Below are 22628 nucleotides of genomic sequence, written 5' to 3'. Positions count from 1 at the left end.
TTTCAAGTCATTGTGATATTTGTTTTAAAATTAGGTAGATTCAAGGGGCAGTTCGGTAGATCGGTAGATAGGAATCAAATTCGGTAGATCTACCGAAAAATCGGTAGACGGAACAACACTGACAGAGACACAAGCACGGAAGCACGCACCGATTCAACGCGCCTAATTCTCTAGTGCTGCGCGCGCAGCGGACCGATCATGTTTGAGTGGGAGAGAGACGCAAGGCATTTGCCGGTCCGGCGGGCCTCTCTCTCGTTCGGTGACTCACTGTAACAGACGTGAGCGGGCGTTACACTTTTTCATGAATGACTCCGAGCCACAACCTAATTTAAGACGTTGTCACGTCAAAAGAAATAGAAGAAGAAGAATCCTTAGAAGATAATTTAGGTTTGTTGATCTATGTAATCGCTAATATGTACTTTTAAAGTGTTATCGCTGATATGTATTATATTTAATCGAATGCGAATAATTTTTTTCTATAAATAATTTAATAGAAAACGCATTATTCATTCAATTAGTATTTAAACTAGTACGACATTCAATACATTTGAAATTCCATCAATAATAATTGTTTCATTTATAGCTGTATTGCGGTTTTAACAGCAACAATTGGTTCTATTATTATCAAACACTCCTCTGCTTATCTTTTGATGTAATATCAAGATGAAAAACGCGTACCTTTATATCACCGCGCGTATTTTTTTAAAGAACATTCCGAAAAAGTTGTCAGAACGTGAGTGGTGTGTGTGAATCTGCGTCGCTAAAACCACAGGCGCATCCTCCCAATGAAAAACTTATTAGCACCATACTTTTGCTCTTCCAATTTCAATGCGATAATTCGGTGAATTAGTGTCTCCTTTCGTCGACTACAAGTGTGTTAGATATCGTACTGGAATATTTTTTATTCAATTAAGTTGAGGTAAGTGAGATTTATAACAAACTGTTATTAAGTAGTTAATCCAATTTAATATAATATATAAAAAAATCTCATTGCGCTGGTTAACATTCAGTTAATTATAAATAAATGTTTTCCATAACTTCTTATTTCTAGCCAATACTACTTCTTCTTGTCAACTTTTTCCCTTCATTACCACCCGTCTCACCTTTTCCGGGAATTCCGTTTGATGTTTTTGTTACATTTCAGTTTGCTAAATTTATTTATTTACTTATTGCTTGTCATTCTTACTAAGTATTCGAACAACTTTAGTTGTTGCATTTCTATGTATGTATATATATATATATATATATATATATATATATATATATATATATATATATATATATATATATATATATATATATATATATATTCAGGGATTCTACAGTATTCACTGCCTTCCCTCGCTCAACCGTTTTCATGTCTCTCTGTTGTCCCATTCTCCATCGTTTAGGCCTCTCTTACCCATGGCGTCGTCTACTTCGTTCCTCCAGGATCTTCGGGGTCATCCTCTTTTCCTCCTTCCTATGGGGCTCCATTCGGGTATTCTCTTTATCCATCTACTGTCGCTAGTTCTTCTTCCATGTCCATACCACTTTAGTCTTTTTTGTTCTATATATGTTAGTATGTCTGTTTCTATTGATGTTCTTTGCTTTATTTCGTCACTACTTCTCCTATCCATTCTTGTTACTCTGCAGCATCTTTGCAGGCATTCCATCTCTGTTGCTACTACCTTACTGCTGTTTTTCTTGTTTATAATTCAATTTTCAGCCCCATATGTCATAATACTTCGCACTAATGTTTTATAAATCTGTGTTTTTGTCTTCATATTTAGGTGTCTATCCCACCATACTGAGTTAAGTTGTCGGATTGCTGTTCTTGTTTGTTCTAATCTTTGCTTAATTTCTTCCTTTATTGTTGCCTTTTTCGTAATTATAAACAAAGTATTTGAATTTATACTTTGTAGATAGATACTCTGTTTTCGCGAGGTTAATATCTAGGCCAGCCTTGGTATATTCTTCTTGTAGTTTCTTCAGCATGTAACTGAAGTCTTCTTGGTCTTATGCAATCACTAATTATTGATCGTTTACCAAGCTTAACGTATATAGGTATTCGTTTCGTACCGGTACTCCCATGCCTTCGCATTTTCTTTTCCATGTAGTCAAGGTTTTCTCTAAGTATATTTTAAATAGGGTTAGAGATGTGGAACAACCCTGCAGGAGCTCTTTTGTCGTGGTGAAGTCTACTATGATTCTTGGTCTCATTTTAATGGACACTTTATTTTCTTTATACAGAGTTTTTGTAGCTTCTATGAGTTCTGTCTGTATTTCTAATTTGTACATTGCCTCCCATAGTTCTGACCTTAGTACAGAGTCATACGCCTTTCTCAGGTCCACAAATTCCAAATGTATATATCTATTTTTTGCTTTTTTCTTTTACAACAGTTATTCCAGTGTGTATATGTGGTCTTCCTGGCGTGAAGCCTGCCTGATCCTCCCCGATTTTGCCTTTTATCGCTTGCTCAATCTTTTCTCGCAGTATCTTCCCATATAATCTTCCTATTGATGATATTACGCTTATTCCTCTGTAGTTTTCGCATCATTTTCTATCTCCTTTCTTAAATATAGATGTCATATATCCGTCCGTCCATTCCTTTGGGAGCTGTTCTCCATTTATGGCTTTATGAAATATATATTTTATCATCCGGTGTAATTTTTTTGAGCCATACTTTATAAGCTCAGGTGAGATGCTTCCAGATCCCGGTGCTTTCTTATTTTTGATTGCTTTTATGACCGTTCCCATTTCCCTATCTGTTATTTCTATTTCTTGTTGTGGGGATCTGCTTCGTCTTGTTTTCTTTTCCAATGAATTGTGGTCTTTGCTCTTTTAACAGTTCCTTGTAATAATCCTTCCATTCTTTGTCCTGTATATCTCCCAATTTAATCTTTTCTTTTGAGTTTTGTTTCAATCCTCTCAGTACTTTCCATGACTCCGAAGTTCTTGTACCTCCTATGTATGTTTCAATATTTAAGCAGGTTCTTTCCCATTCTTCATTCTTTTGTTATGTTATTTGTTTTTTCACTTCTCTATCTTTTTCTCTATATTCTTTATAAACTTCATCGTTGTTTGTAGTCAGCCATTTTCTGTATGGTTTCTTTTTTTTCAGGTATTCTTTTTGTTGGTTCATTTATTTCATAATAGTACTGTTCATTTGTTACATGTTCTTTCTCTCCAAGGCTTCGAATGGTGCTTGTTTTATACTCGCGTTTATGTGTTCGTATATTTCTTCGATGTTGCCGTATCTGAATTCTAGTAATTTTTGGTCTAGACGCTGTTTGTGTAGTTCTTGGAGTAGTTCTATATTGTATTGTTTTTCTCTTATAGTGTGGTTTTTCTGTAGAGGGGGTCTTGTTATGTTTCCAATTAATGCCCATTATTGCTGTCAGTAGTTTATGGTCAGTTCCACATTCTGCTCCTCTTCTGACTCTCACATCTTTTATCTTTATTGTGGTATCTTGTTTGACTATTACGTAGTCTATTATCGATTTCAGCTTTCGTGTTTCTTGCGCCCATGTATATTTATGAATATTTTTATGTCTGCAGAATCCGTTGATGATTTTTAGGTTATTTAGTTAGCATTTCTATGTAATTTATAATATGCTCAACCTGCAGCTCTTCTCTAATTGCTCTATTGCGAATACTGATTCTTTCTTTGAATTACATCTTTTATTCTTTTAAGTTTTATGTCATTGTTGTCGTCTCCTCGACTGGACGTTTACTTCTAAATATTTATGTTTTATGCTGTCATTCTCTACCTTTAATGTCAGTATTTTATCTTTGCCTGTAATCATTGAGTGTGCTTTTTCCTATTTAGTTTTAGGATCATCTGCAAATGCACATTTTGCATATACAATTATTATTATTCATTATTTTCATTTTCTACAGCCTACTATAAATTGTTTCGTATTACACTTAACTTTTCAAGAACAATGGCTTCAACTTCAACGGTCCGTTGTACCGGAAAAGTTAATAAACAAAACTCTATATTCAAAAATATTTGAATCACTGTCGAAGTCAAACAAAAATACGGTTTTAACTGATAATGTGTATTACGTTCATTTAGAAAAATATACAATTACTAGTGATTTTGTCCATCACCATACGACGGAGGATCCAATCAGTTGTCATCTACGATGACATAAAGGATATAATATAGACATTTATTTATAAAATAAAATGTACCCGTCTTTTCACGTCAAATTATGTTGCGGTTACTTATCTGTAAGATAAATGTAAAATTTATTTCGGAACACACCGATATGTAATTAATTGTCAAAGAAATCACAATAATGTTTTAATATCTCTTTTAATAAAATGTAAATATGTAATAATTCTTCTCAGGTTTTTCCATAACACTAAAATATTATATAAGGTTAGTTTAAACATCTTCAACTTCAAAAAGTTCAGTAATATCTTCATTTAGCAATTCATCTTCAAAATTATCTTGATCTCTCGCTACTATACTCGTAGAATGTTGCTGTAGATTAGAACGGTTGAATCTTTTTAACCCTACAGCCACTTCCACTGGATGAAATAGTAAGAAACCATTTCTATTATCTCCATTTAAACTTCTTATCAAGAATATTTATTTCTACCTGGTAGCTACTTAGAAGAACATGTCCAAGAAGTATCACGAAATTGTCAGAATTTAAAATCAATATTACATATATTGTATAGAAGATTTATTGAAAGTTTTGAAACTTTCCTACTACACTCTGAATTTTGTTCTGAAGCTATTTTCTTGTGGCATTTTAAAGTAATTACCATTTAAATGGGAATAAGCCACAATTAAAGGTCAAAGTAAGTTTATTGACGTTTCAATCAACTTCGGAAATCGTTCTCAAAATACAAACATTAGTAAATTAAACAAAAAAAAATTTGTGCACCAAAATTAACGATTTTTTTAAAAAGTAATACCTACCTTTTTACATTAGAATTTTTTTTGTTTCATTTGTGTAGGGGAGAGTGTTTCATTTTTTAGGAAATGTGCTCTAACATCGGAATGCAATCTTCGAAAAAATCTCCATTTAGAGTTTTGTTATCTGGGTGCATTTGTCTATCAAATTTGATAGTTATTATAAGTAAAATATAAATAGTAACTTACCACCGGTGGTACAGTTTGAAACATAAGGTAGTACACAATGAAACGTATTAAAAACAACTATTAAATACAAAAAAATGTTTAATATTTCTTCAAGTTACCGTACAATAAAATTGTTAAACTCCAAACCAAATCTATAATAGCAAGATAGTCGTTTGTTTTTTGTATATATGGGTGCTGGCAATAACATAACAAAATCAGATTTCAAACCCATATGAATGTCAGGAACATCTCGAAAGTAAAATGAATTGGAAACTTTCGTGCTTCTTCACAAATATGAAATTTTAAATTCATAAGAGTTCACAATTTCCAAAATTTTGGCGACATATTGGATGTTTTTCTCAAATTTCACTAACACGAAAAAGTCTTTTAAAATTTCAGTATTTTCAGCAATTGCGTAAGATTCTAAGTCATCATTTTGTTCCTGCATCATAGGAGAACTTAATTCATCATCTGAAGAGTCGGCCAACTCTAAACTTCCGGAGTCTGTTTCTGAATCACTTTCACCTGACTTGGTCTTTTTTCTGGAAGAGTCCTTTTTACAGGCTTTTGTGTTTAAAGCTTTACTGATATTTGGTTTCACTTTATTAACTGCTGCTGTTGTCGGAGTTTTCTTACCTTCCGTTTTATAAGAAAGGTCTTTCATTTCTGGTGTACTAGTTAAAATGACACTTTTCCTTGATTTCCGTCTACGATTTGAATTTTTTCTGGTTGCGGCCTTAGGAAAACCCCGTATGTCGAATGGAGTAATAAAATAACTTTTTGATGTCGAAGGTATTTCAAGAGTTGAGTTCGGTTCAGTTTCTTGGGTTGTATTAGATGAAGTAGAAGCTGTATTAACTGAAGATGAAGATACAAATGCATTTTCTTCGTGATTGGTAGAATCTCTTAGTATACAACCATAGCTTTTTGTCCGCCATACTTTTCAAAATCATTAATCGGTCTGTCAGTAACTGACGATAATAGAAAATCAGTTTCCCTAAAAATATGTCTATTAAAAGGGTAGATACCTGTAGATTTGAAGCCGTTCATAATATTTTCAGGTGTCATTGATTTTGAGTGGGCAATACCAGCACATTCTGCTATTTGGTACAGTGTCATAGGAACGCCGGGGTGGTTAAGAAGCCATGAATCAAACGCACTATTGTAATAGTTTTTGAAGGAAAAATAAACTGATTTGTCCAAAGGCTGTATCTTATTGCTTGTATGTGGGGGCAAGGTTAAAACTATTATGCCATTAGCTTTTGCTTTTTCTGCTATTTCCAGAGACATATGGGATTCGTGATTGTCTATATTAATAAACACGGGTTTTCTTTTCTAGCACCAGTATGCTTAATAAAATGATCTAGTACTTGTGTGAATAGTTCGGCGGTCATCCATCCACTTTGATTAGCTAGTCCTAATGTTCCTGGTGGAGCACCATTTAGCATAATCATATTAAACTTTTTACGAGGAAAAACAATCGGAGGTAGAAATATTCCATTTGCTCGAATTATCGCACAAGTAGTAGCGAGTAATCCTCTTTTGGCGCTTGTGCACTGGTTCAGCTGTTTAACACCTTTTTGTGCCACAACTTTATGTGGTCTTAGGACAGTCGTAGTAGCAGTTTCGTCTAAATTGTAAATGCGAATATTTTCAACAATTGATGGATATTTTACGTATATTTGCTGCATATTTACGAAAAACCGGTCAACATTGGGTTTTGTAAATGAAGTAAGCCTTGACAGTGAACCACCCTCTAGCTTTCTGAGGCTTAATGATGAATTTCTTTTTATAAATGCCCTTAACTAATCTTTGCTTGCACATTTGTTGGCCTTCCAAGAGTCTGGCATAGTGATATTGTTTTTAGCAGCCATGTCATACGCCAATTCTCTAACTTTTAGAGTATTCAACCCAAAAGCCATTTTGCTACAGTTCTTAATATAATCACACATCGACGTCTCATGCTCTGTGTTAAATACTAATCTAACAGCATAATTTGGCTCCATTTTTGCATTTGGATCATTTTTTTCTTTTAGAACGTATCGCCTTAATGTGCTAAAATTTACGCCAAACATATCTGCCGCAACGCGAAGTGCAGTTCCATTTTTTTTAACCTCTGTGACTGCTGCCGCCATTTGTTTACTTGTAAATTTGGCTCTGGATCTTTCTTTCTTCCTCCTTACCATGGTACACCTGCAATAAAATGCCATTGTTATAGAATGATTCAGTATGGTACACAATGAAACATCTGTCATTGTGTACCACCACTATATGTTTCAATGTGTACTACCACAGGTTTAAAGTTTCAGTTGGATGTAAACAGAAAACCCGGCAATTATTGGCAACGATATTTATAGGTTAAAAGGCATTCATCACAAGTATTGTAACGACATATATACGAAAATGAAAACTATTTATTTATAGGCAACATACCTTTTTATAAACGCTTCAGTTTTTAAATCTCAGGCACACAAAACAATAAAACACGTCGTATAATGTTTACTACTCCGAATATCAAAGCGAACTACTGTCGGCAGACGCAATGCATTATGGAGTATCCGTTGAAGCGCTAGTGGCAATGTGGCGGCAAATTTGATTTAGTTAATAACAGTATTTCATTGTGTACTATGTGTCAATGTGTACTACTCTCCTCTATATGCTTATGCAAATATGTAAGAAAATGTATAATGAAAGATCAAGAAAATCGAAACCTTTTTTCTATTTCAATTTTAAGCGATAACTCTACACAAAGGACACCTCTGCACAACGGACAATTATTCCCCCGTTGGTGTCCGCTATGGAGAAGTTTCACTGTAATAGTTTAGCGACGAAAAAGAATTCAAGGGTAGCATTAAAATGTGAAAATCAGGAATCCAAAATAATGGAACCTGCATTGGTAAAGGTTAAATCAAAATATATGTGTAGGTGTGCAATTATTATCAAAACTGCCAAAAGTTACTGATTTTTATATTTTTACTACACCAATTTTAATACAACAATTCGTTAAATTAGTTTTTTTAATTAGCTTGAAATGTGTGGCAAATCTAGTAGATATAGTTCGTACTGGAATAATTTTATATATGTCGAAATATAGATAAGAAGTTTATAACTGGTTTTGAAGAAACTAATCTAGATTTTATATTTATTGTAAACACACTTCTATACTGAATGTTATCTGGTAACATTCAAAACAATTACTAAGCAATACTATACTTTTTATAAATATAGTTTTTGATTTAGAACTAATATAAGGTTTTTTAAGTTGATTTAATTGTGTATAGAGAATGAAGTGATGCAGTTGTCTCAATTTGTCTATTTCACACGCATTTTCTTGTGGAATGTTTTGCCTATTTCTTTATAACAAGATCGTTTTAAAATATTCCTGCGACATATCGAATACACTGTCCCGCCAAATTATTCGGATACTAAGTGTATTTTAAGTAAAATTAAAAAGTATTATAGTTGGTTCGCAATTTGTAGATAGCTCACTACAAGTTTAACCCTAATTAGAGAACTGAAATACAGAGAGGATAGGTAATACGATATAATAGTAAAAACCAACCTGAAACTGACGGTTTAAGATGTTTTCGACTAACCCACCTTGTATCTGAAGGAATACAATACCTTATAATCCTATTACGAGGGTATTTGAATAGGTTTATATATATTTAGAATATATTTTGAATGGTTATAGATGACCGACCAGTGTCGTAGAGTATATGATTGAAACATTTATTTGAACTAAATAAATATATATTTTTTAAATTGTACTTATGTAAATTGTATTTTTTAACTAATAAATATTTTAAAAAAATTTAAACGCAGAATGAAAGATTATATTATTACTGAGGGCAGAAAGTCCCTGAAAACTTCTACAATGTTTATTTTAGTATGTTATGTAACAGGGGTGAAAATAAAAGAGAAAATATAGTATAATTTTTAATTGAAAATATTGCATACAAAAGAAACTTTTTATTTAATCTAATAAATATTTTATTCTGCCTTTAAAACACATTGGAGATTTTGACAGGCGACATTTTGCGCCTTTCCCCTTTAATACCTTACGATTACAACTACTATTACTTACCTGATATAATTACGATTAAAAAACTATTCAAATTCAAAATAAATAGGATCAACTTCGGAATCCGAGTAGTCTTGAGGGTTAATAAGTAGCGGTTGTGTCTCTACGGTCGCATCAATTATGTTATCAAGATCCCACATTTTTTGTTCTTCTATTACATGTCTTACTGCATCTTTCCAGTTTTGTTATGTAATAAGTTGTAAAGACTCGTATAACAATTCACGTACAGCTTGTATTTTATATGACATATTTTTTCTAGCCACATAACTTTTCATTTGTGTCCAAATGAGTTCAATTGGATTTATTTCGCAGTGGCAGGGTGGAAGTCTAAGGACTGTGATGTTTCGCCTTTCCGCCATTTTGTCAACTACGTATTTCTTGAACTTAGATTTGTGTTGCTGGGCAATTTTCAAAAGTCCATTCCGCAGCCCGTCAAGAATATCCTGTTTCTTCCACGCAGTCGTTGGAAGTCTTTCTACTAGTCGTGAATGATAAGGTGCATTATCTAATACTATAATTGAATTTGGTGGTATGTGTTCAATCATCTGCTCAAAATACTCTTGGAAAACATCAGCTGTCATCTCCTCGTGATAGTCTTTAGTGCTTTTGGACTGAAATTCCAACAAACCATGCTTAACAAATTTCTCCCACTGGAAATTTAATTCTTTTAAAACTTGCCACAATTTAGTTCGTCCGATATGAGGCAAATCCGGGTCGTCTCTGACTTGACTGAACATTCAGGACAATAGTCTTCCCTCTTGGTGAATAGACAGAACAATCCAACAAAACGAGAACGATCGAAAAGTACATATATGTTCGTAGGTATATGGAATAAAAAATCACTCACGCACTGCATATAATTCGCAAAAGAAATATTCGAGACGCTAATTATTGCCGTAGAAACACCGGAAACACCGACGAGCCGTAAATTACATGCGATCAAAAACGTACTAAACAAAAAAAATGTTTTCGTTTGTAATAACTTCGCCCTTTCAACGTTTCGTTTCTAAGTTTCGAATATAAACTGAACAGACGAGGCACGTGGCCAAAGCCGGCATCTTTATACCCATTATATTATTAAAAATCTGGGGAATTCCATCCTAATTATCTTGCAACGAATTGCAAAACGCGAAGATTAATATTGAAATATCCAAAGAGATAAGGTATTCTTATTTACAAAATTGTTAATGATTAAATTTTTATTTTTATTAATATAATATCATAACCAACATTAGCCGTGAAAGTTTTAATTGTTTTTTTGCTAAATATATTAGTATTAAAATATTATTAATATTTTATATAACAGTATTAATAGTATATTACTTTATGAGGCCGAGAGGCATGACTTTTCTTGACGCGCCCGATATTACGCGCCGAATGAAGTGAGGCGCGTAATAGAGGGCAAGTCAAGAAAAGTCGCTTCTTTGCCGAATAAAGTATACTATTTTTTCTTCAAACGTAGCAATTTTCAACCATAAATAGTACAATTCATACGCTATTTTTACTCGAAATTAACTGTGACAACTATCAAAGTCGTCTAGATGTTAGAAATTAAAATAATTAAGTCGTCGGTGGGATTTACGTCTCCCTGGTTACAGTTGTTTGACAGTTGTTTGCAATTATTAAAGACAGCTTATTGTTGTTGCAACCGCAAGCGCAAATTTAGTGCGAAAATGGAAAACCTAAACGAAATTGAGTCCGCGGCTAATGATGCAGTAGCACGTTTGGGGCCCTCCAAGTCCGATAAGAACGATAATGCTCAAAAAATTTTAAACCCTCATGATTCGCCAACATCGGAAATGATTGCTGAAAGTTGTTCTCGACCATCAGTATCATCAACAATTACCAATGCGTATCAAGAGTCGGGAACATTTTTGCACGGTTTCAATTTTGAAAATGCCTCATTAACTAATTGTACTTTTAATATTACTATAAATAAAAATGATGTTTAATTGTTGTTAATGACATTTGTATTGTTGCTATGTGACATGTTTCATATTGTTGCCATGACAACATTTTTCCCTCCGCCGTAAAGAAATGGGAAAAAAAAATTGCTGCCGGCGGAGACATCAAACTTTGACAGGATCAAGTTAGATAAGTAATGTCATCATTATTTGACGTTTGAAGAAAAAATATTATATTATTATTTAATAAATAAACACCTTAGGAACGCCTATGATTTACGACCGTTTTATGAGTTTGAGGCACATTTCGTGCTCTCAACAATTTGTGAACGGAGAATAGAACAATTTTAAATTCCAATAATTATTTTTATTCTATGTTCAATAGAAAACTATAATTTTGAGTATTAAATGTATTAGTATTAGAAGCATTCATCATATGATAATTTGGTTGGACACTTCCTTGATTTTGATTATTTGTTTGGCTCAAATGTTGTCCAAATGCATCTCTTACGTCCAAATTATTGTACCTCAGCAATATACTCATCAACAAATGCAGCAAGAAGTTAAGTATAATCCTTCCTTGATACCACCATCAAATGCTTTTGAGAATCCGAGGCAATTTACACAACCTCAATCACATTAAATATGAACTCCAACACAACAGTATAATTCAATTACCCCTTATGCTCAACAACAGAATGGAATGGGTGATCCTAACCGCCAGAACCAGTCTCATCAACCTCAAGGACATTCACAGCAACAATACTATAGTCAACAAGTGGTTACATCTGGGGATTCCAGACAACAATACAAGCAGACCAAAATCAAGTTACTCATTCAAACATGAAACAGAGTGAAAGTACACATCCTATTGCATCTACTGTTCAGATGAGTCCAAATGTAAAGCCAGAATTATCGAAGACTCAAGTACCCGAAATACCTCAAGCAAATTATGTACCTGGTATAGGTGAACCACGTACTGAGCAACAATTCCATAATCCCCTTAATGCAGCTGGTCAAACGAATCTTCAGTATTCACAAAGAAAACTAAAAAATAAAAAACGAGTTCCAAAATATTTATTAATTTAACAAAATATAAAAATTTACAAAAAAAATTGTAATTCCCGATTAAAATATTTTTTCAAATCGAAATAAAAAAAAATAATTCTAAAATATGGATATTAAAATCGAGTATTTCTTCTTCGAACACGAATAATAGCTTTCATTCTTTCTGACATAGACTGTAGCAGCAATCTCGTTTTGCGGGATTTAATCCCACTCGTTTATTAGGGCCTTTTTTAACACTACCACAGTTTTAAAAGGCCATAATTTTGCCTAACTACTCTTTAAAAGTTATCCCACAAATGCTTCATGGGTTAAGATCTGGACTTCTAGGAGGCTGAGCTAGTACCTACCCGAATACTAACAAAAAATGTAAAGTATTGTATTGATACACTCGCTATGTGTGGCCGAACATTATCCTGCTCATATTAATTTCAAAAGAATTGCTCACGTACTTTTCAGCGACTGTGGTAGATTTAATTTTAATTAAAGAATATCTATACGAATAAAGCCACTCCTAACGTGCAGAAATCTTAATTTGGAAATCAGACTACGTACCTACCATATGATGTTATATATTTTCAATATTATTATACCTAGCTGAGACTTGTACATTAAAAAAATGCAATTTAAAACGAATCGAGGCTTTCTTACTATGGTTATAGCGCAGAGTAATAAAAATACCATGGACTGATAGAATCACAAATAAAAAAGTACTGAAGAGGGTTGGTAAAGAAACAGAACTAATCACCACCACAACAGAAAACGTCTTAAAAATTCCATATTATACAGTTTACCATGCCATGTATCCTAATAAAACCGCCCACGGTGGCACTGCAGTCGTTATTAAAACCACAATCAAGCATCATCTCGCAACTTGTTTTGCAAAAGAATATATACAAGCCACGAATATAGTTGTAGAAGACTGGACAGTCTCCATTACTTTCTCTGCGGTTTATTGCACTCCAAAACATAAAATAACAAAAAGAAGAAGAAGAAAAAAAGGACTATAATGCCAAGCACCAGCGTTGGGGATCTAGACTAGATACGATCCGAGGAAGAAAGCTATACAAAGCAATCAACAACAATAATCTAGAAGTAATAACAACACGAGAACCAACCTACTGGTCAACCAACTTAAATAAAACTCATGATCTTCTGGATTTTGGCATAACTAAACTAATTAACAAGAACTATATGCATGCCGAGCATAACACTAAATAAAAAAATCCTCCACAGGGAAAAACCACGTGTATTACATAACCGAAAAACAAATTGAAACATCTTTAAACATCTAGTGATGAAGAGACACCAACTAAACATTTCCCTAAAGACCAACAAAGAGATAGAACATGCTGTAGAATACTTTAACACAGTCATACAATAAGCTGTCTGGGGCTCAACAACATTCAGCAACAATGAGAAGAAGAGTGAATATACTTCGATTTCTATAAGAGAGAAAATAATCCAGAAATGAAAAATCAGGAAACAGTGGCAAGTAACTAGATCGCTACAAACAAAAACGCAGCTGAACAATGCTGCAAAGAAGCTAAAAGAAATTATAGCAATGGAAAAGAATATACAATTCAGTGAATACATAAAACAACTAGATACAACTTAACAAACAAACTACTCCCTATGGAAGGCTACTATAAAAAAAAATAGAAAATTAAGAAGACCTCAATACGATATACCACCTTTAAAAAAGAGCAAGACGAATGGTTAAAATACCAAAAGAAAAAGCAGAAACATTTGCAAATCACCTAAAAACTGTATTCATTGCCAATTAAACATTGCTAAAATTACCAAAAAGAAAAAAGAGATTTAAAAAGTGAAATAAAAACCACAATAAGATTAAAGACCAATCCTAAAAAAGCCCCAGGGTACGACCTAATCACAGGACAAATATTACAAGAGCTTCCGAAAAAAGGATATACATATCTAATACAATTATTCAATTCAATCATGAAAATCAGCTATTTCCCACCACAATGGAAAGTAGCTGAAATAAAACCCATTTTAAAACAAGATAAACCACCAAAAAGAGTGGAATCATACCGGCCCATCAGCCTACTACCAGAGCTCTCCAAAGTGTTCGAACAACTTTTACTAACACCTTTTACTAAGACCAACACCTCTTCCAGAAGACAAGGGAATAATTCCAATTCACCAATTTGGATTCAAGCAGAAACATTCTACCATTCGACAAGTGCATCGAATGGTTAATAAAATCCATAAAGACCTCGAGGCATCCAGATATTATTCGGCCATGTTCATATACATAGGACAAGCGTTTGACAAGGTATGGCACCAGGGGTTGCTCTTTAAGCCGAGGAGTTGTTTACCTCTAAATTATTACACACTACTAAAGTCATACCTTACAAATAGACGTTTTAGAGTCAAATACGACAATGAAATAACAGAACTCCAACCCATAAGAGCGGAGGTCCCACAGGGCAGTGTACTAGGTTCTGTCCTGTATATAGTCTATACTGCTGACTTGCCAATATCATCTGCCACAACAACAGCTACATTTGCAGATGATATGGCAATCTTATGCTCCAACATGCGTTGTTGCTTATGCTGTAGCAACAACGAATTGTTTCGGTCAGCAGTTTCGAAAATACGTATAGCCCTGATGATCGCCAACCTTCGGAACGAAGATGGCACTTGAAGAAGAAGAATGCTCCAACAAGAATCCACACATTGCATCAGAACTCCTACAAAATAACATACATGAAATCGAAAAATGGTCAAAAAAAATGGAGAATTAAACCGACTGAGCAAAAGTCGATACATGTAACATTTACAACTCGTAGAAGAACATGCCCACCTGTATGTATTAACCGCAAACTAATACAACAGAAAGATGATTTAAAGTACCTTGGGATTTATCTGGATAGAAAACTGACCTGGAAAACACATATTTTCCAAAAGAAAACAACTGAGACATAAAGTGGCATTCTTCTTCTTCTTGATGTGCCTATCCGTTACGAATGATGGCGATCAGCATGGCAATCTTTATCTTATCTGCAACAGCGCGGAAAAGCTGCACATATGTTGTATTGAACCAGATTCTGAGGTTCTTTAACCAAGATGTTCTTCTTCTTTCTGGACCTCGTTTTCCAAATATTTTTCCTTGCAGGATGGCTTGAAGGAGAGCATATCTGGATTCATTTCGCATAATATGTCCGAAGAACTGTAACTTTCGAGATTTGATGGTGGTCAGTATCTCTCGGTTCTTATTCATTCTTCTGAGGACCTCCTCATTTGTGACTCGGTTTCTCCACGGAATCTTAAGCATTCTTCGATATAGCCACATCTCAAATGCTTCCAGTTTTCTGCATATATCTTCGCTCAAGGTTCACGATTCAACACCATAAAAAAGGACAGATAAGACGTAGCACCGCAGCATTCTTACTTTTGTATCAAGATCAAGAGAGAGGTTGTGACTCTTGAAAAAGGCCCCCATCCGATTGAAGGTGGATCATGCTCCACCAGATAAAGTGGCATACTGGCCACATATACTGGCTAATAGGAAGAACTCAAAATAAATTACTCCTATATAAAGCGGTGTTGCAGCCAGTATGTACCTATGGGATAGAACTGTGGGGAACAGCGGCAAATTCTAATATAGAAATTATACAAAGGTTCCAATCCAAAATACTAAGAATGATTTTAAATATATATATATATATATATATATATATATATATATATACTCATATAACTCAAATATACATCAAATTACCTAGCAAGAAATTTGATGCAGAAGCGTACAGTACATGTGTTAAAACGTGAAGTGCCTAGTGATCTAATGTGAGCAAATTAGAACCAGAACCAATAATAGTTTAATAGACTAACATTAACACCGGCATATTTTAATAGGTGTATGTGCGCCATATGTCAATAGTTTAACCGACATAAATATTACTTAATGCTTACTTTGTAAAAAATGCAGATTTTAATAAATTGGGATGTCAATAAAAATAAAACCTCCGTAGGGAGACGACACTCTAACAAGAAGAAGAATGTTTGCACTCCAAATGATTAGAAAGAATACAGAAGGATGTCAAATCGTGTCACATCTATTTATCTATCTGGATATTATTCAAATATTTTCCGTTTAATTATGGCATTTTTAAAATACATTTTTTTTAACTACTTCCTTTGCTTATTTTCCATTTCTGCAGAAAAGATGGAATAATTGCTGGTTGCGGTTTTAAGTTTTATGATCAATATCGCTGTTAATGATAACTCTTATAATAAATAAAATTATTTATATTTATATTTGTATATTCGTTCTGTACTTTTCTTATGCACTAATATCAGACATGTTGCGGTTTGGTTATTAGGCAACGATAACAAATTTTGTTTAATTTAAATTGATGTTTAGTCTAAAGTTGCTGCTAATATCCTACATTTTTTAATAGTTCTTTGCAAACAAATATTTGATACTCTCTTCTAACAGAATGGGATTATTCGTCACACTTAATTGCCATTAAACTGTACAAGGCACTAGGTAGGGTGTGTAATATGGTGTGTAACACCCAATATAATCGAACTGGTAGGTGAGGACAGCTGAAAGGAAGAAATGATCGGTCGATAAGCACGACGGCTCGGGTGAATAAGACAATATTGGGTTTAATAAGTTTGTTGGAGTTCTAATACCCAGGACTCTCACATGAAGAGCATTTGGCTGATAGTTATCCCCCTATCGCGAATCAGAGTTAACACACGAATTAATACACCTCGCTCCAATGAATTGTTACACCCGAACGTAATTTCAAGGGGTGAACAAGTCTCTCAGGCTGGGTTCAATTAAATTGCTTGTTTGCTAATTAGCGTTACTGCTAATGGCAAGTGCGAACTTGCCGAAATGTCGGCAAAACAATAGTTTTTCTCAAAACTAAAATTATTTGACGCTGAGTGATTCTAATTTAACCTACACCATATTTTTTCACTTACTTTTCACCCTAACAATTTTTCACCCCTAAACCTTCCTTAATGTGAGCGATTTTGCTGACTTAAAGTTCAAGTTAGCGGAATTTAAAAACAGAATTTTTGCCTCTGGCATATTTTTTCACACATTTTTACTAATTTATTACTAACTCAATAATTTTTCATCCTCAAACCTACTCCTAATGGGAGTGATTACGCTAGCATGATATTCAAGCTAGTAGGATTAAAAAATATATTTTTGAAATATCACAGTGTTCTGCTAGGTTTTTATTAATTTATTACTACCCTAGTAATTTTTCGTCCCTCAATTAACCCTTGTGAGAATTCAATAATTCCGCTAGGTTAAAATTTGAGGTGAAAAAAAATCTGTTTTTCAATTTTACTGTTATCTATTTATAATTGAAATAAGAAAAGGCTCTGGTAAGTTTTTACTAAATGTTAATCAACCTCATAATTTTTCACCAAGTCACACTTAATGGGAGACATTCCACCAGCCACATATTTATGCTTCTTGTTCTTTAAGTGCCGTCTCCCGATCGGAGGTTGGATATCATCATCACTATCTTTACTCTATCTACTGTTGCTCTGAAGAGTTCTATAGAACTGCATTTAAACCAGTCCCTTAAATTCTTCAACCAAAACACTCTCCTTCTTCCTATACTCCTTCCTCCTCTTATCATTGCCTGTACTATCAGCCTCAACAGTTTATATCGCTGTCCCCTCATTACGTGTCCCAGATATTGTAACTTTTTTATTTTTATTGTTTATTATTTCGCATTCTTTGCCCATTTCTCACAATACTTCTGTGTTAGTTTTCTTCTGTGTCCATGCTATTCTAAGCATCCTCCTGTAACACCACATTTCAAAGGACTGAAACTTATTTATGTGTTCTTGCTTTAATGTCCAGCTTTCAAGTCCATATTGCAGTATCCAAAACACGTAGCATCTCAGTGCTCTTACTCTCAGTTCTAATTTAAGGTCTTTGTTGCAGAGAATTGTTTTCATTTTTACAAACGCATTTCTTGCTATTTCTATCCTAGCTCTTATTTCGGTTGTTTGATCATTATTGTCTGGTTCATAGGTATTTGTATTTATCAACCCTTTCTATCGGTACATTTCCCAAATGTATGTTTGTTGGTATATTTATTTTCTTTGTTATTATCATGTATTTGGTCTTTTTTATATTCATTTTTAGTCCATATTTTTCCCAGAAACTGTTTGTTTTGTTTAGCAGTAATTGGAGTTGTTCAGCAGAGCTTGCCATAATCACGGTGTCATCGCATATCTTATATTGTTAATAGATCTTCCTTTAATTATTATTTCTTCACTTTGAAATAGTAATGCTTCTTAAAAAATGGCTTTATTATATACATTAAATAGTAATGAGGACATAATACATCCCTGCCTAACTCCTCTCCTAATTTCAATTTCTGGACTGGGTTCGTTATTTATTACGATTTGTTCTCTTTGATTCCAGTAGTCGGAAATACCACAGTGTTATCCTAGATTTGTACTAATTTATTACTATCTTAGTAACTTTTCACCCTTTAACTATCCTTTATAACAAGTCAGTAATTTTGCTAGGTTAAGATTTAAGGTGATAAAAATCCATTTTTAAAATTTTACTGTACTTTTCTTATAACTAAGATAAAGTACTCTGCCAAGTTTTACCGAATTTTAATCAGCCTCACAATTTTTTACCCTCTAAGCCACACTTAGTGTTCTGCTAGATTTTTACTATATTTTTACCAGACTAGTCATTTTTTTCTCAACTACCCTTATTGAAAAGCAGCATGCATGGAAATAGTATAAGGCCACGTATATTATGGTTTTCTGTGGAAAATTTGACTATTGCTTCATATTTTGACTTGATTAAGTTAGTTTTCATATTACTTGTGATTAGTTCTGTGATTGAATAAATTTTACGACGTCAATTCAACCTGATTGATTTCGTATTTACGTACCTACGTATTCGCACATATAAGGCAAATATTTGTTTTTAAACGAAGATATCTAATACAAAAATAATATATTTAAATTGGATCAATATACGTACAACTGTCTGGTATCTTATATTGTGTGTTAATGAACTTTGGGTACTATCAAAAAGTAGATAATACGAAAGGTTAATTTTGTGACCGACGTTAACGCAGCGGTAAGAGCGTTAACCTACTGAGCGAAAAACCTCCGAGGTCGTGAGTTCGAGTACGGCTGGAGATGTGAATTTTTATTAAGAAATTCTGATCTTTGTCGGAACGGTACTCATCTGAGGTACCACAGGTATTTGACTCTGCGTTAAATAATTTTGATTTTTAGAAAAACCATTGTTGTGATAACCTTTCGGTAAGGTCATACTTGCCATTGTCAAGTCAGATTAGTTCTGGTTCTTCCTAATGTTCGTAAGAACTTAAGTTCTCTCCATATTTTTGAGTTAGGCTGTTGCCGATCTAACCTTTGTGATGACGGAGTATTTAAGCAATTAAATTTGTAAGTGACTACTTCATACCCTGCCATTCTTTGAATCTTTTTTGAGACTGTAGTCACCCCGGTTCTTTCCCTAATCAAGTCGTTTCTGATCCGGTCCATTCTAGTCTTACCAAACATCCATGGTAACATTTTCATCATTTTAGCTACCTCCATCTTCTTTTCCTGAATCTTCTTTACAGGTCATACTTCACTACCGTACACCAACGCAGGTGTCACCACACTCTTGTATATCTACTCTTTCAGCTTTTCCTCGATTTTTCGATCACCGAGTACCCCGCTCATTCGCTTCCGGTTAAACCAACCAGCCTGTATCCTGCGGGCAATTTCTTGATCCAGTGACCCATTTCCCATTATGTAGGAGCCAAGATATTTAAATTTTCCGACTCGTCATGAGTCGGAAAGTTTTTCTCCAAGCAATTCTATGTCCACAACCATTCGTCTTCCCCTCAACCACATATACTCCGTTTTCAACCTGCTAACTTTAAGTTCTCCCTCTTCAATAGCCCTTCTCCAACACTCCAACTTCTCCAATATTTCTTTGTTCTCCTCTACTAACATGATATCATCAGCAAAGAGCGTTGACCATGGGGCTCCCTTCCTTACTTTCTCTGTCAATACATCCATAAAAAGATTAAAAAGGTAAGAGTCAGTGAAGAGCCTTAATGCAAATCTGAAAAACTTTCGGTCAATCCGATAGCATCCTTCACGAGCCTTACGTACTTCTCAGGAACTTATTTCTCTCTTATACGTCTCCATAGCTCTTGTCTAGCAACTGCAGTACGCCTTCTCAAGATCTATTAATATGAAATGTAGCTCATTTTTCTTCTCGCCGTATTTCTCTATCAAATGTCTCAAAGCAAACAAGGAATCTGTTGTCCAAGTTTAATCTTCGCTCTACTGTTTTTTCCCAAATTTTCATTGTGTGTCGCACATTAACTTTATCCCTCTATAGTTCTTGCAGCCCTCAATGTCCCCTTTATCTTTATACAATGTTAACATCACACTCTATTTCCATGCATTGGGCATCGTTTCTTCCTCATATCTACTCACCATTTGCCACAAAATATCAACCCCTTCCTCTCCACGATCTTCCAAACCTCCACAAGAATTTCTTTAGGTCCTACTGCCTTACCAATCTTCATTCTATTTAACGCCTCGATGACTTCATCTTTCGCTATCTCCGGTATTACATTCTCATTTGGGATCCCGCATCCTCTGTTTCTCCTCTCGCGTTCTTCATTTAGCAACTTTCTAAAGTACTCATGTGATCTCCGCTTTATTTCACCATCGGTTCTTAACACTCTTCAATCCGCACTCTTAATCTGCCACATGCAGATCAAGCCCTTTGATGACTTGCCCCTTGCTTAAGCAATGCTATATAACCTTTTCATCTTCTCGAGTGTTTCCAATTCTTCATACAGCTGTGCAGACGATCTTTCCTTAGCACTCACTACAGCGCGCTTTGCTCCCTTCTTTGCTACCTTGTATATATCCTTATCTTCCTTGTTTTTAGACCTGTCATACTTCTTTCTAGCTTCTTTCTTCTTTCTAACCATCGTTCTACCACCAAGTTTCTTTGTCTCTAGAAGGCCCTTTCCCAGATGTTTTTCCTAGAACTTTCCTCCCACTCGCACCACAACTTCACTGATGGCTTCCCACCGGTCATTTACTGTATCTTTTTCTTCATGATCTTCCAGCATTCTAGTCTGAGACTATTGTCAAATCCTTTAATTTCCACCACTTCACTTTCTGGTATCCTACTTGCTTTCCTTTTCGACTTACCTTTATCTCAGTATCCACTATCGCCGGTTGGTGTTGACTACTACACACTCACTCTTTATCACTTTACAGTTGGCAACTTTTTTAAGCTACATAGCACAAAATCTACCGGACTTTCCCTTCCCCTGCTACTATAAGTAACATACTAGTCTTCAGTCTTTATGAAAAACGTATTAACAACAGCCAAATCCCATGCCACGACAAAGTAAATCACACTATTTCCTTCATCATTTCTTATTTCCATCCCCAAACCTCCATGAACTCTTTGTATTCAGGCTCTTTCTCTAACAATATTTCCATTCAAATCACCTCCAATAAAACACTTTTCTTCTAAAAGAATCTCAAGCATCTCACACTCAAGAAACTTCCAAAATTCTCCTTTTTTCTTGTTTCTGTTCGGTCAATCGCTGTATTGTCAATATTATCTTAAGTCCTAGAACAACGTATATTGAAAAGAATAAGTAGAAGTCTATGTTCTCAGCTACCCAGAAGGGATTCCTTCTCGAGAGCAGTGGACATTTATTAAGACAAAGTATTCAAATGTTCAACAAATGCACAAAATAACGTATGCAATAAATTTAACGACAAAACAAAAGAATTTCTCAAATTTGTTAATGTTTTATAGAGCGAGTGCGAGCCCTCTGGAATATTCTCTCAATATCTCATATTGGCTAATGTATTATTGACCAATATAATCCATTAGCTTTAGCAGTTTTATGGAGGTTATAATTCCTTTTATACCGTTCGTCTTGGCTGCTCCTTTTACCGCTATGTTGAAGAGAGTGTTTGACAATGAGTCTCGTTGTTTAATCTCTATTTGCACTTCTACTGTGTTTCTAGGGCTTCTTGTAATGAAAGGAATACATCGTTCCATTGGCATATTTGTTAATTTGATTAACTTTGCCTAAATGTCGTGGTACAATTAGTACAAGCTGTTACATCTATAAGTTCCCCTACTCAATTTCTTGTTGTACTATATACCATATTATCTCGACCTTTTTGCACCCAGTTCTCCCGAGAATATGGTCTTGAAAACAGGACTGATGTCTTTTTGAAATGGTGACAATAACCGTCAAAGTTTTTAAATTAACACAATATATTATTATATAATCATAATCACATTGTAATTTTAAAGACGAAACCAGAATAGTGTACCACAATTGGAATACCATTTCCTTGATGCTGATATAAATAAATTTATAAAGTATATAGTAAATACCTTTTCGAACCTCAGATAACAGTTACGACAGTTATTTCTTGAATGTGTAT

At 34.3% G+C, this 22628-nt stretch overlaps 2 protein-coding genes across 2 annotated transcripts in view; one reads left to right on the top strand and one right to left on the bottom strand.

Moving 5' to 3' along the window:
- The first annotated feature begins 537 nt into the window (after positions 1-537).
- LOC140441120 (lutropin-choriogonadotropic hormone receptor-like) overlaps positions 538-22628 on the top strand; it is a 127871-nt gene continuing 105780 nt past the window's right edge. The window contains exon 1 of the mRNA XM_072531574.1: positions 538-919. The gene's annotated coding sequence lies outside the window, so the exon portion shown is untranslated. The remainder of the gene's footprint in view (positions 920-22628) is intronic.
- On the bottom strand, positions 19968-21136 carry LOC140442102 (uncharacterized). The gene is made up of 3 exons (XM_072533176.1): positions 20964-21136; positions 20713-20882; positions 19968-20188 (listed from the first exon to the last, which is right to left on the bottom strand). The coding sequence occupies exons 1-3, from the start codon at positions 21134-21136 to the stop codon at positions 19968-19970; spliced, it is 564 nt and encodes a 187-aa protein (XP_072389277.1).

The sequence above is a fragment of the Diabrotica undecimpunctata genome, chromosome 5 (genome assembly GCF_040954645.1).
Source record: "Diabrotica undecimpunctata isolate CICGRU chromosome 5, icDiaUnde3, whole genome shotgun sequence".
NCBI lineage: Eukaryota > Metazoa > Arthropoda > Insecta > Coleoptera > Chrysomelidae > Diabrotica > Diabrotica undecimpunctata.
The sequence above is the reverse complement of the archived record's forward strand: the minus strand, read 5'-3'. Positions and strand labels throughout refer to the sequence as shown.